Source organism: Phoca vitulina, unplaced genomic scaffold, assembly GCF_004348235.1.
Source record: "Phoca vitulina isolate PV1807 unplaced genomic scaffold, GSC_HSeal_1.0 scaffold4, whole genome shotgun sequence".
NCBI classification, from domain to species: domain Eukaryota; kingdom Metazoa; phylum Chordata; class Mammalia; order Carnivora; family Phocidae; genus Phoca; species Phoca vitulina.
In genome coordinates, this window is record NW_022589707.1 from 8,162,527 (window position 1) to 8,176,643 (window position 14,117).

Genomic DNA, 14,117 nt, shown 5'->3' on the forward strand with positions numbered 1-14,117 from the left:
GGAGAGGGAGAAGCAGGCTTCCTGCAGAGCAGGGAGCCCAATGTGGGGCTCGATCCCAGGACCCTGGGATCATGACCTGAGCTGAAGGCAGACGCTTAACAACTGAGCCACCCAGGCGTCCCTAAAAGCTTTATTTTTTAAAAAATATTTATTTTAGAGAAAGGGAATCCGTGCATGTATGTATATAGATAGATGATAGATAGATAGATAGATAAATGTGTGTATATATATGGATATATATATGTGTGTGGGTGTGTGTATACACACACACACACACTCACAGGAATATAATTCAGCCATAAAAAAGAATGAAATCTTGCCATTTGGGACAACATGGATGGATCTAGAAAGTATAATGCCAAGTGAAATAAATCAGTTAGAGAAAGACAAATACCATATGATTTCACTCATATGTGGAATTTAAGAAGCAAAACAAATGAGCATAGGAAAAAGAAGAGAGAGACAGGCAAACCAAGAAACAGACTCTTAATGATGGTACCAGAGGGGAGGTGAGTGGGGGGATGGATTAAATAGGTGATGGGGATTAGGAATGCATTTGTCATGATCACGGGGTGCTGTAAGTATTAAAAAAAATACATATATACATACAATGTACAATCTAAAAGTCAAATAACTAGGAAACATTAAATAAATTATGATACACGCATATAGTGAAATGTTATAAAGACCTTTTTAAAGATTTTTAAATTTTATTTATTTATTTGAGAGAGAGAGTGAGAGAGAGAGCACAAGAAGGGGTAGGGTCAGAGGGAGAAGCAGACTCCCCGCCGAACAGGGAGCCCGATGCGGACTCTATCCTGAGACTCCAGGATCATGACATGAGCCGAAGGCAGTCGCTTAACCAACTGAGCCACCCAGGCGCCCCTAAAAACCATTTTAAAAAGTCACAGTCTTAAAGACTAGTGACTCAGGGATACACTCATTGTATAAAGATAAGTAAAAAAAAAAGCAGAAGACAAAAATATATATTCAGCATGAGTTTCATTCTACAAAACAAAAAATGAACAAAATGTACATATGTGTATAAAAATAATTATCTTTATTTATTTGAGAGAGGGGGAGAGAGAGAGAGAGAGAGAGGGCACGAGCAGGGGGAGGGGCAGAGGGAGAAGCTGACTCCCTGCTGAACAGGAGCCTGATATGGGGCTCGATCCCAGGACCCCATGATCATGACCTGAGCTGAAGTCAGATGCTTAATCAATGGAGCTACCCAGGTGCCCCTTAAAAATAATTACCTTAAAAGGAGATATAAGATACCAAAAGGTTGAAATGCAGTTACCTTTATTATTTTTTTAATTTAAATTTTAGGTAGTTAACATACAGTGCAATATTGCTTTCTGAAGTAGAATTCAGTGATTCATCACTTATATACAACACCAGGTGCTCATCATAAAAAGTGCCCCCTTTAATGCCCATCCCCCATCCAGCCCATGCCCCATCCACCTCCCTCCATCAACCCTCCGTTTATTCACTATGGTTAAGAGTTTCTTATGGCTTATTTCCCTCTCTCCTTTTTTTTTTCTCTTTCCCCTTCCCATATGTTCATCTGTTTTCTTTCTTGAATTCCACATATGAGTGAGATCCTATGGTATTTGTCTTTCTCTGACTGACTTATTTCACTTAGCATAATACACTCTAGCTCCATTCATGTCATTGCAAATGGCAAGATTTCATTCTTTTTTATGGCTGAATTATAGCCCATTATATATATATATATGTACATATATATATATATATACACCACATTTTCTTTATCCATTCATCAGTCAATGGACATTTGTGCTCTCTTCATAGTTTGGCTATTCTCGATAATGCTGCTATAAACATTGGGGTGTATGTATCCCTCTGAATCTGTATTTTTGTATCCTTTGGGTAAATATCTAGTAGTGCAATTGCTGGATCATAGGGTAGTTCTATTTTTATTTTTTTTTTAAGATTTTATTTATTTGAGAGAGAGAGCGAGAGAGCGAGCATGAGCGGGGGGAGGGGCAGTGAGGGGGGAGAAGCTGACTCCCCACTGAGCGAGAAGCCTGACTTGGGGCTCTATCCCAGGACCCTGAGATCATAACCTGAGCCAAAGTCTGACGCTTAACCATCTGAGCCAACCAGGCACCCCAGGGCAGTTCTATTTGTAACATTTCGAGGAACCTACATGCCATTCTCCAGAGTGGTTGCACCAGTTTGCATTTCCACCAACAGTGCAAGAGGGTTCCCCTTTCTGTGCACCCTCACCAACACCTGTTGTTTCTTGTGTTGTTACTTTTAGCTATCCTGACGTATGAGATGGTATGAGAGGTTTTGATTTGTATTTCCCTGATGATGAGTGATGTGGAGCATCTTTTCATGTGTCTGTTAGCCATTTGGATATCTTTTTTGGAAAAGTGTCTATTCATGTCTTCTGCCCATTTCTTAATTGGGTTATTTGTTTTTTGGGTGTGGAGTTTGGTAAGTTCTTTGTAGATTTTGGATACTAATCCTTTATCAGATACGTCGTTTGCAAATATTTTCTCCCATTCTTTAGGCTGCCTTTTAGTTTTGTTGATTGTTTCCTTTGCTGTGCAGAAGTTTTTTATCTTGATGAAGTCCCAATAGCTCACTTTGGCTTTTGTTTTCCTTGCCTCAGGAGAGGAGTCTAGTAAGAAGTTGCTATGGCTGAGGTTTTAAAAAGATTGCTGCCTATGTTCTCCTCTAGGATCTTGATGGTTTCCTGTCTCACATTAAGGTCTTTCATCCATTTTGAATTTATTTTTGTGTATGGTGTAGGAAAGTGGTCTAGTTTCATTCTTCTGCAGGATGCTGTCCAGTTTTTCCAACACCATTTGAAGAGAATGACTTTCCATTGGACATTCTTTCCTGCTTTGTCGAAGATTAGTTGACCATATAGTTGTGCATCCACTTCTGGGTTCTCTATTCTGTTCCGTTGATCTATGTGTCTGTTTTTGTGCCAGTACCATACTGTCTTGATCACTACAGCTTTGTAATATATCTTGAAATCTGGAATCATGATGCCTCTTGATTTTTCAGAATTGCTTTGGCTATTCAGGGTCTTTTGTGGTTCCATACAAGTTTTAAGATTGTTTTAGCTCTGTGAAAAATGTTGGTGGTATTTTGATGGGGATTGCATCAAATGTGTAGATTGCTTTGGGTAGTATAGACACTGTAACAATGCTTGTTCTTCCAATCCATGAGCACGGAATGCTTTTCCATTTCTTTGTGTCCTCTTCAATTTCTTTCATAAGTGCCCTATAGTTTTCAGAGTATAGATCTTTTTTTTTTTTTTTTTTAATTTATTCATTTGAGACACAGAGATACAGAGAGAGAGAGTGCATGAACAGGGGAAGAGGCAGAGGGAGAGGGAGAAGCAGGCTCCCTGCTGAGCCAGGAGCTGGATGTGGGGCTCGATCCCAGGACCCTGGGATCACGACCTGAGCCGAAGGCAGACGCTTAACCATCTGAGCCACCCAGGCTCCCCCAGAGTATAGATCTTTTATTTCTTTAGTCAGCTTTATTCCTACGTATCTTATTGTTTTTGGTACAATTGCAAATGGGATCGATTCCTTGATTTCTTTTTCTGCTGCTTTGTTATTGGTGTATAGAAATGCAACAGATTTCTGCACATTGATTTTTATATCCTATGATTTTGCTGAATTCATGTATCAGTTCCAGCAATTGTTTGGTGGAGTCTTTCAGGTTTTTTATGTAGAGTATCATGTCATCTGCAAATAGTGAAAGTTTGACTTCTTCCTTGCCAATTTGGATGCCTTTTATTTCTTTTTGTTGTCTGATTGCTGAGACTAAGACTTCCAGTACCATGTTAATTAGTAATGGTGAGAGTGGACATCCTTGCTTGTTTCTGACCATAGGGGAAAGGCTCTCAGTTTTTCCCCCATTGAGGACAGTATTAGCTGTGGGTCTTTTGTATATGGCCTTTATGATGTTGAGGTATGTTCCATCTATCTCTACTTTGTTGAGGGATGCTGTATTTTGTCAAATGCTTTTTCTGCATCTATTGACAGGATCATATGGTTTTTGTCCTTTCTTTTATTAATATGGTGTATCACATTGATTAATTTACAAATATTGAACCACTCCTGCAGCCCAGGGATAAATCCCACTTGATTGTGATGAATAATTCTTTTAATGTACTGTTGAATTCGATTTGCTAGTTGTTTTTTTTTTTAAGATTTTATTTATTTATTTGACAGAGAGAGACACAGCGAGAGAGGGAACACAAGCAGGGGGAGTGGGAGAGGGAGAAGCAGGCTTCCCGCTGAGCAGGTAGCCCGATGCGGGGCTCGATCCCAGGACTCTGGGATCATGACCTGAGCCGAAGGCAGACGCTTAACGACTGAGCCACCCAGGCGCCCCGATTTGCTAGTATTTTACTGAGAATTTTTGCATCCATGTTCATCAGGGATATTGGTCTGTAATTCTCCTTTTTAGTGGGTGTAGATGTTATTTCCTCTTTCAATTTTTGCTTACTTATATTTTATTTAATAGAATTAATGTGTAACTTCTATAACATGGAAAATTATTTTTAAAAAACTATTTTATGATGACGATCAAAATTACTGCTATAAATCAGGGGTGCCTGGCTGGTTCAGTAGGTAGAGAATGTGATTCTTGATCTTGGGGTCATGAGTTCAAGCCCCACTTTGGGTGTAGAGCTTACTTAAAAAAAAAGAAAGAGGGTGCCTGGGTGGCTCAGATGGTTAAGCGTCTGCCTTTGGCTCAGGTCATGATCCCAGGGTCCTGGGATTGAGTCCCACATCGGGCTCCCTGCTCCTTGGGAGCCTGCTTCTCTCTCTCTCCCTCTCTCTGTCTCTCATGAATAAATAAATAAAATCTTAAAAAAAAAAGAAAAGAAAAGAAAATTTGGGGTGCCCATCTGGCTCAGTTGGAAGAGCCTGTGACTCTTGATCTCAGGGTCGTGAGTTCGAGTCCTATGTTGGGTGTAGAGATTACTTAAATGAATAAAAAAAAACTTTAAAAAGGGGAGTGCCTTAGTGGCTCAGTCAGTTAAACATCCAACTCTTGATTTCAGCTCAGGTCATGATCTCAGGGTCGTGAGATCGAGCCCTGCATCAGGCTCCAAACCGGGTATGGAGCCTGCTTGAGATTCTCTCTCTCGCTCTCCCTCTGCCCGTCCCCCGCCCCTGCTCTTGCATGCTCGCTCTCTCTCCTAAAAAACAAAACAAAACAAAACTTATTGCTATAAGGCAATTCTGAAAAGTGTGTATTTCTAGGAGTTAAGGTGTCTCAGTCTGCTTCCAAGAGACAATAGGATAGTTGAAACAAACTAATCTTAAATGACTACTACTTAAGAAGAACTAAAATCTAACATCTCTTAATTAGTAGTGTAAAGAATACTAAGGGGAAGAAAATCCTATAAAATTAATACCTATATTCTACTTGTTCTAGAAATATCATTAACAAGCATTTCTAGTTCATTATCTTTCACCACTGTTTTTAACAAGAAAGAAGAAAAAATATTTTAAAAACAAAAAATGTGAAATGAGAAGATAAATACCTTATGAGCCAAGTGGAAGAGGAGGCGGTTTTGAAGTCGGCTTTTTGGAGCTGGAAAAAAACGTTCAAACCGCTTATTAATTGTCTATGGCACTTAGTCCCGTGCAAGAATGACATGAGACTCAGATAATCTTCCCAAAACCTTATCTGTGTGACCCTGATATGTCTCTACTATAGTATATACTATTTTAGTCTGATCTCTACCTGCAGTAGCAGCAATGGCATCAGGAACCAGAAAAAAACTGTTCTCTTCTTCCCCAGCACTTGTTCTACTTGCTTCTATCATGGTGACCCACAGCTCAGGACGCCACACATACAGTTCCAGTAGCAGCCCATTGCTGTGCTGTTCACACACTGACCAAACACTGGAAATAAAGTTATGTTTATCCCAATTCATGTAGAAATCCATGTCATTCAGCTGTTCTTCCAAGTATTCTTTGTCAATTCCTTCTGAAATCTCCTTTTCTTCAATTATATGGCCTTATTTTCTTAAATACTAGCCCAATCTCTACTCCACAGATCTTTTAGCATGATAATCTGCCACACTGAAACAGTCAACCAAGCGAAAAGGTTAACACCTTTCAAGTTCCAAATCCACTTTGCACTGTTGAAGAATTTTCCTAATTCTAGATACCTAACCCTACATCTCTTTACAGAAAAAACTCATACTTCAAAGCATTAAAAAGAAAAAAATTATATGGAAAGATAGATAGCTACCTTGATCACTTTCTATGTGTCTAACACTATTCTAGGCACAGATAAAGTCTAGAAACATGAGATAAATATGTAACTTAAAGGCCCATATAACTAGATTAAGAAAAACTACATGAACACACAGGAAACAGTTTGGGTTCAAATGAAGAAAGGCTTCGAGTTCCACATGATCCATGAATTTGAGCTGGAATAGTTCCTAAATATGTATATATCAGTTAATTCTCTAAGAATTCTATCCTGGAATATATTCTTCCCTAACAAATTTCCTAACAAACATTCCCTTGCCCAGTTTCTCTACATTTCTTTGAATTTAATTTGATTCATACTCTCATTATTCTTAATCTTTCCTCCCCTGTTTCTCTTTGCCCTATTCTTATTTGCAAGTTGATGTCCAGTTCTTCTTAGACAGCTGTCAGGACAAGTAAAGCAAATGAAAACAAGTCTAGATTCTTCAAGCAGAAATTACCTGGCTTCTCACTCAGAAGCAGGGAAAACAGCTATAAAATCCACATCCCTAGGGCTTAGACAGCTACCTCCAACTCCTACAACATGAATATCCTACTATGAGGGAGCCTAAAAAAGATAACTTGCCCGTTTTGCTTCTCTCGTCCTGCTTAGTCTGCTGTAGCTTCTGGGGTGGTGGGGTGGGGAGAGGAAGCAGCACAGAGATTAACTCTCTCTTTAAACATAAAGTTGCTCAGATTCAATGTTCTTTGAAGATTAAATCTATTTTCTAGTTTTCTTTTCTTTTTTTAAAAAATATTTTGTTTTTAAGTGATCTCTACATGCAACATGGGGCTCAAACTTACAACCCCAAGATCAAGAGTCACATGCTCTATGGAGTAAGCCAGCCAGGCGCCCCTATTTTTTAGTTTTCTAATTGCACTTGGTTTTTCCTCAATAGAAAAAGGAATTAAATGTTTTAAAATCTCCAAAATAATTCATACCATTAGTGATGAATACTAGATATTAAAAGGGGCCATTTTACCTTTAAATCCAGCGGCTTCAGCTTGTTTATACATCCCGAGAAAAAAGTAGGTACAGGCTAGGTTCACCCAGACTTCAGGATTGCAATTTTCCTCTTTTGTCACATTTTCATATTCCTGAAATATATATTAAGCAGGGATCTCATTTCAGCAGTAAAGCAATCGATGAGCAATTCCTCTATAATGGAATAGGATTTCTTACTGAGATTGAGCAACTTCGCATTTAGGGAATCCTATATGCTCCTCAACTATTCTGCACCTGCAAGGTTAAATACTGAAGCTACAACTCAATCCTACCCATGGGGGGCTGGGGGGGAGGGGCTGTTGTCCACATAATCTTTTTTTTTTTTTTTAAGATTTATGTATTTATTTGAGAGAGAGAGAGATGCACACCCGGGGGGAGGGGCAAAAGTAGAAGAGAATCAAGCAGACTGCATGCTGAGCGTGGAGCTGGATGCTAGGCTCGATCTCACACCCGAGATCATGACCTGAAACTGAGTCTGACCCTTAACTGACTGCACCACCCAGGCAGTGTTTTCCACTTTAAACTTGTTTTTTTCTCTCCTTTTTAACATTGATATGGGCTAACAAACAGCCAAAATGAAAAATAACTAAAATATTTTTTATTTTTGCTAACTTAAAAAGACAAACAAAAGGGGTACCTGGGTGGCTCAGTCGGTTAAGCTTCCAACTCTTGGTTTTGGCTCAGGTCATGATCTCCTAGTCATGGGATTGAGCCCCACATCTGGCTCTGAGCTCAGTATGGAGCCTGCTTTGGATTCTCTTTCCCTCTCCCTCTCCACCCCCACCTCAAAAATAAATAAATAAATAAATAAAATCTTAAAAAAAAAAAAGGAGGGACGCCTGGGTGGCTCAGTCCATTAGGGTCTGCCTTCGGCTGGGGTCATGATCCCAGGCTCTTGGGATTGAGCCCCCAGTCAGGCTTCCTGTTCACAGGGAGCCTGCTTCTCCATCTCCTCCCTGTTCGTACTCCCTCTCGCTATCTCTCCCTCTCTCAGATAAATAAAATCTTTACTTTTTTAAAAGATTTTATTTATTTATTTGACAGAGAGAGAGAGAGAGCATGCAGGCAGAGGAAGAGGGAGAAGCAGGCTCCCAATGGAGCAGGGAGCCCAATGCAGGGCTCGATCCCAGGACCCTGGGATCATGACCCGAGCTGAAGGCAGACGCTTAAGTGACTGAGCCACCCAGGCACCCCATAAATAAAATCTTTAAAAAAAATTTTTTTAATTAAAAAAAAAAAAGGGAAAACAAAAGATACCTTATAAGAAATGCATAGGTTCAGTTAACTTAAAATCTGATATTAATATACTACAAATATAATTTCATTCTAATTGTTTTCTGGCTTTATTTATTTGGCTTTACATTTTAAAAAGGCATTTTTTTCCTGACAAGAACACTTTCTGAGATTTACTTTGTAACTATGTTTTCCATATACTCTTACTATTTACCAGTATATACCAGATACCTTTGATTATTTTTCTTACTACTTTTGGGCTACTCTCTCTCCCCTATATCTTTTACAAATACTACCAGCTTCTATTCTGTCCTTTTCATATCTTCCCTTTGCCCTCACTGATTTTGTTGTTTTTGTTTTTCGTCATACCTCCTCTCCTCATTACTTGATCTTGGACATTTCATTTTGGTTATGCATGTTCTATAAATATCCTTAGGTTACATTTAGGGGGTAAGAATATGTGGGAAATGTTTAAACAATTTCATTTATGCTTTAAAAACTGCTTGACAAAAGTCAACTATAATTTTATCTAGATTCATATTCCTATAGATTGCTCATTACATAGATGCTGTTTACAATGACCAAGAAAAACAACTTTCAAAACTCAACTTGCACAAATATAAAGATAACCTTTCTTATGTCTAAAATTAACCAAACAAAATAAAAATGAACTTCTTTTGAGAAAAGCATTATGGAAATTTTATCAAAAGGGTTTATTTTTCTTCTGAAGATTTTCTTAAGAAATACTAATATTAATATTTTGAACAATCTCATTAGTATATATCTAAAAGCAAAGAGTAAACAAGACATTCATATATATACATATATATACAGTGTGTGTATATATATATATATATATATATATATATATATATATATACTTGAGCTTATATAGAAGATTTCTGAAGCAACACATCAAACAAGAGCCAATGGTTGCCTCTGTTAACAAAGAAATAGGATTGCGGAAGGCGAATAGGTGATGTTTTTTCTTTTTACTTTGTTCCCTCCTGTATTGTTTGAATTTTACCAGGAGCATGTATAATTATAATACAAAGCTTAATAACTTTTCAAAATCCTTGTGCTGTAATTTTTTTTTTTTTACTAACCTCCAAAGCTCTCTTGTAGTCACCCAGGTGAAAAGCACAGTATCCAATCCACAGATTAGTATCAGCTTCTTGTTCCCCAACATGACGTTTGAACTTCAGGTTAAAATTTCATAAAAAAAGAAAAGAAGAGAAACGAAAGGAAAAGAAAGGACAAGAAAAGAAAAAAGAAAAAAGAAAAAGACAGACAGACTTTGAATAAACCGTCTATTTAAAAAACTGCTATGTTGGGGTGCCTGGCTGGCTCAGTCAGTGGAGTGTGTGACTCTTGATCTCGGGGTTTTTAGTTTGCATCCCACACTGGGTGTAGAGATTACTTAAACATAAAATCTTTAAAAAAATTAAAAACAAACAAAGAAAAAACCCTGCTATGTTAAACTACTGATAAATCAGCAAGGAAATCGCAAGTAATAAAAGTAAGACAATACTGTTTAATTAAGACTATACCTAGGGAACTCAGCACAATTACTTTCCTTTTTTTTTTTTTAAGTAGACTCCACACGCAGCATGGAGCCCAACGTGGGGCTTGAACTCACGACCCTGTAATAAAGACCTGGGCCGAGATCAAGAGTCTGATGCTTAACCGACTGAGCCATCCAGGCACTCCAGCACAATTTCCTTCTGTCACAGAAACGTATGTTTTTTTGAATGTTGCAACAACAGAATATACATTTTATTTATTCCAAGAAGCATCATCAAATGCTGGAACAATTATTGCTGCAGAGCAACTGAAGCAGGCTATATTGAAACAATGTGTATGACTGTATGATCTTCTCAATTCCTTTCAATGTTAGGAATTAAAAGAATTTTAATGTTTGCTTTATACATTATTCAAGAAAACTGTAGCACAGAGAGATTATTTCTTAGACATTCACAAGATGAAAAATCTAGTTCACTTAATATTTCCAGTTGAAAGAAACATATATTTTCAAATATTTCACATTTGTTTTCCTGTATTTACTGACACCTTATTCCAGAAAGTATTTAAGAGTTATTCCCATTACAATTTTGGGGGTTATTAAGGAACACGAGATTTATGCAAAGTATCTAATGCCAAATAACTGAACGTTAGAGAGATTAAGCAATGAACTCAAGACCACCACAGCCAGGGAAGGTATTAGCAGGGACCACCACAGCCCACTGACTCCACCACCTGTGTTCTCACCCTCCATGCTCTACTGCCCTCCAACTCACACTTCAAATCTGTCCTAGTGGTGCACACATATATTTATTCATAAGTATGACCTTTCACTGAGAATAAGCCATTAAATCATTCTATTACTCTTGAATAGGCTTACCAGGGCCTATCAGAATTAAGGATATTTAGAAGACTGGCCTCATTTATGTCCATTGTGAAAAAATATTTATGAATTCCCCAGTGAACCGAAGTCCTGTTCTGGAGGAAAGGAGTGAGGCCTTGAAGGAGGAGTTTGAACTCCCATGGTAAGGTGAGAGTTTTCCATTCTACAGGCTGATAAACCAAAAAACTGGTAAAAAATTAAACAGGGAGCCAACACATATTTATAGATCATTGGTATAGAACCCTAGGTGCCTTGACTGTTACAAAATGAAGACATCCATTAATACTTTCTGGTCTAGAATAAGAACTTACTCCTGTAGTTAACTCCATAACATTAGAAATCTTCCTTTCACAAAATGCTGTGGATTTGAGTACAGTGTCTTAAGTCTGAAGAAATTCTTATTTGAAGGCTCCCTGAATTTGCTTCAGGAATTACCTGGAACCACAGGAAAGCTCATGAGACCCCCTTCCCCCAAACACAGCAGTTCCCACCCCCATACATCATGGCACTGTGACTGCCCACCTAAGAATGTAAGCACAGAATAGAGCCTCCCTGACAACTTAAAAACAGTGTGGGATTACACAGTAAGGAAAATGTGGTCATCGTCTTAAAGAAAAGAGAGAAGAGAAATAGGGACTGATAAAAATTAGACATATGGGGCCCCTGGGTGGCTCAGTCGTTAGGGGTCTGCCTTTGGCTCCAGTCATGATCCCAGGGTCTTGGGATCGAGCTCTGCATCGGGTTCCCTGCTCCGCCAGAAGCCTGCTTCTCCCTCTCCCACTAACCCCTGCTTGCATTCCCTCTCTCGCTGTCTCTGTCAAATAAATAAATAAAATCTTTTTTAAAAAATTAGACATATACCTACCACTGAGTCCGTTGATTTACAGAGCTAGAAGGTCTTTCCAAGTCAACTTCCCTACTTTATTTTTTTAAAGATTTTATTTATCTATTTATTTGAGAAAGAGAGAGAGCGCGCATGAGTTGGGGGAGGCAAAGGCGGGGGCAGAGGAGAGGGAGAAGAAGACTCCCCTGCGAGCAGGGAGTCTGATATGGGGCTCGATCCTAGGACCCTGAGATCATGACCTGAGCCGAAGGCAGACGCTTAACTGACTGAGCCACCCAGGCGCCCCCAACTTCCCCACTTTAAAGATAAGAAAGCTGACACCAAAAAAGTCAAACAAGGTGCTTGTTATCAGAGCTAGTGAGAAACAGAAGACTATACATGGAAGACTGAGAAATATATAAAGGTAATTAAAACAGTTATTGTTGACAGATTACAAGTAATATAACCGAAGCAGTGCGATGGAGAAATGACTGGCACAACATAACTAGGCTGCGCTGGCAAAGCTCTTCTCTTCATTCTTGGTGCCCCCCTTCATCCTCCTATAACGTGTGATCCCACAAGGCAGTTTCTCAAAGTGTAGTATCCTTGGACAACCTGCATCAGAAGCACTTGGGCCACTTGTCAAAAATGCAGGTTCCTGAGCACCACCACAGACTGATTTGGAAAGAATCAGAATCCCTAAGGTGGGAGTCCAGGAGTATATATTTGAATAAGTACCCCAGGTGATACTGATGCACATTAACAGTTGAGAACAGTTGAGAATCTCTATACCATAGAGATTCGAAGTATTTTCTGAAGATATAGTATTCTAGACAATAAGCATGAAGCATGATGGTATTATTTAAATGATCCAAATTTTATAACATATAATAGGAATAAAGCATATATTGGTCAGCAGTCAGGATAAACACTGTGTGAACTGATACAGTACTAAATGTCCCTCCATTATATAGCTGAATTCCCCATCAGTGGGACTAGAGATAATTAAAAGTATCCCTCAAGAAGTAAGTCTCTCTTCTTAGTTCATCTTTAATCAGGTCTATCGTTGACACGGAATCTGCAATCTGCGCCTGACTAGATTTACAGGAAGCCCCCGAAAAGCACCCACCTGTTCCAAGAGCATAGAACCAACATTCACCCTAGCATGCATCCATATTCTGGTATCCACCTCCTAAGAAGCAACCTTCTTTGCACATTACCTCCAATAGGGTAATAGCTCCAGTGAAATCTCTTTGTGAAAGTAGCTCCTCTAGTTTCGGAATCTTCCTACCTTTCTTCTTTCTTTTGTCAGTGTGCGGTAGGTCCCCGCCTACAGCAGGTTTGGCCCTTGAAAGCATCTGTGAAAGAAGCAACAAAGACAAAGATAGCTTTATGATCCAACTCCGATAGTCAGTTTTAAACTCGGAGTGACAGCTCTAGGATTTGCATGTCAAATCCTTACCAACGAACCCCAGGGAAGCCCGTTCAAACTCTCTGTAACACGTATTTTACTCAAAGGGCCATCACCCTGCACTTGAGCTGAACCCAACGGCTACTACACCTAATCTTCTGTATCAGTTCATTCGAGTGGGCTAAGAGATGCTTTCGCGCCGCTTCTGTCATCTCAGCCTTTCCTTGGTCTGCTTTCCGCCCCACGCGCAGCTTAGGTGCGGAGAAATGGAGAAGCAGGGGGAAGAAAGCTTCGAGGTGTTTACAGTTGCATCCCTGTCTCCCGTGAGAACAGGGGTAAGGCAGGGAGATCATCCTCCGCTGACACTCCTAGACTTCAAGCAGAAGTGTGCTGGGAACCTCTGATCTCCAATCCTAGGTCCTACTCAAAGTTCTCCCTCACTGTTCCGAGCCACTAACCATCTTGGCGTTGGTTCGGTGAGCCCCTTCCCGGGACCGACAGCAAAGGCCGGGCCTCAGCGCCTCTCCGCATCCACACAGCTCCCTCCGTCTCCACGGCAACCCTGCGGGGGTGGAGTCTGGGTCGTCACGGAGAAGCGCTCTCAGGAGAACCGGTGCCACTGCTCTTTGGTTCCGGCCCCTTCCGCCGCTGAAGGAGTGAAGTCCCTTAGGAGGAGAGGCATCGTTCTCGGTCCTGGGAGTGAAAGTTTGTATCTCTGCTTATGGGTTTACTTTAAGAAAAAAACGAATTCCAACAGCATTCTTTTTCAAATACGAGTTTCCCGGGGCCCTGGGTGGCTCAGTCGTTAAGCATCTGCCTTCGGCTCAGGTCATGGTCCCAGGGTCCTGGAATCGAGCCCCGCATCGGGCTCTCAGCTCAGCGGCGAGTCTGCTTCTCCCTCTCCCACTCCCCCTGCTTATGTTCCCTCTCTCGCTGTATCTCTGTTAAATAAATAAATAAAATCTTTTTAA

The 14,117-nt window shown here is 39.9% G+C and overlaps 1 protein-coding gene across 1 annotated transcript in view; it reads right to left on the reverse strand.

Annotated features, from left to right (window-relative positions):
• Positions 1–13,707, reverse strand: part of TTC26 (tetratricopeptide repeat domain 26) — a 54,693-nt gene extending 40,986 nt beyond the window's left edge. Inside the window, exons 1-5 of the mRNA XM_032401480.1 lie at positions 13,605–13,707; positions 12,956–13,093; positions 9,615–9,707; positions 7,253–7,367; positions 5,552–5,601 (exon numbers count right to left, since the gene is read on the reverse strand). Coding sequence (XP_032257371.1) covers positions 5,552–5,601; positions 7,253–7,367; positions 9,615–9,707; positions 12,956–13,093; positions 13,605–13,607 — 399 coding nt within the window. The 5' untranslated portion in view covers positions 13,608–13,707. The remainder of the gene's footprint in view (positions 1–5,551; positions 5,602–7,252; positions 7,368–9,614; positions 9,708–12,955; positions 13,094–13,604) is intronic.
• Positions 13,708–14,117: the final 410 nt, after the last annotated feature.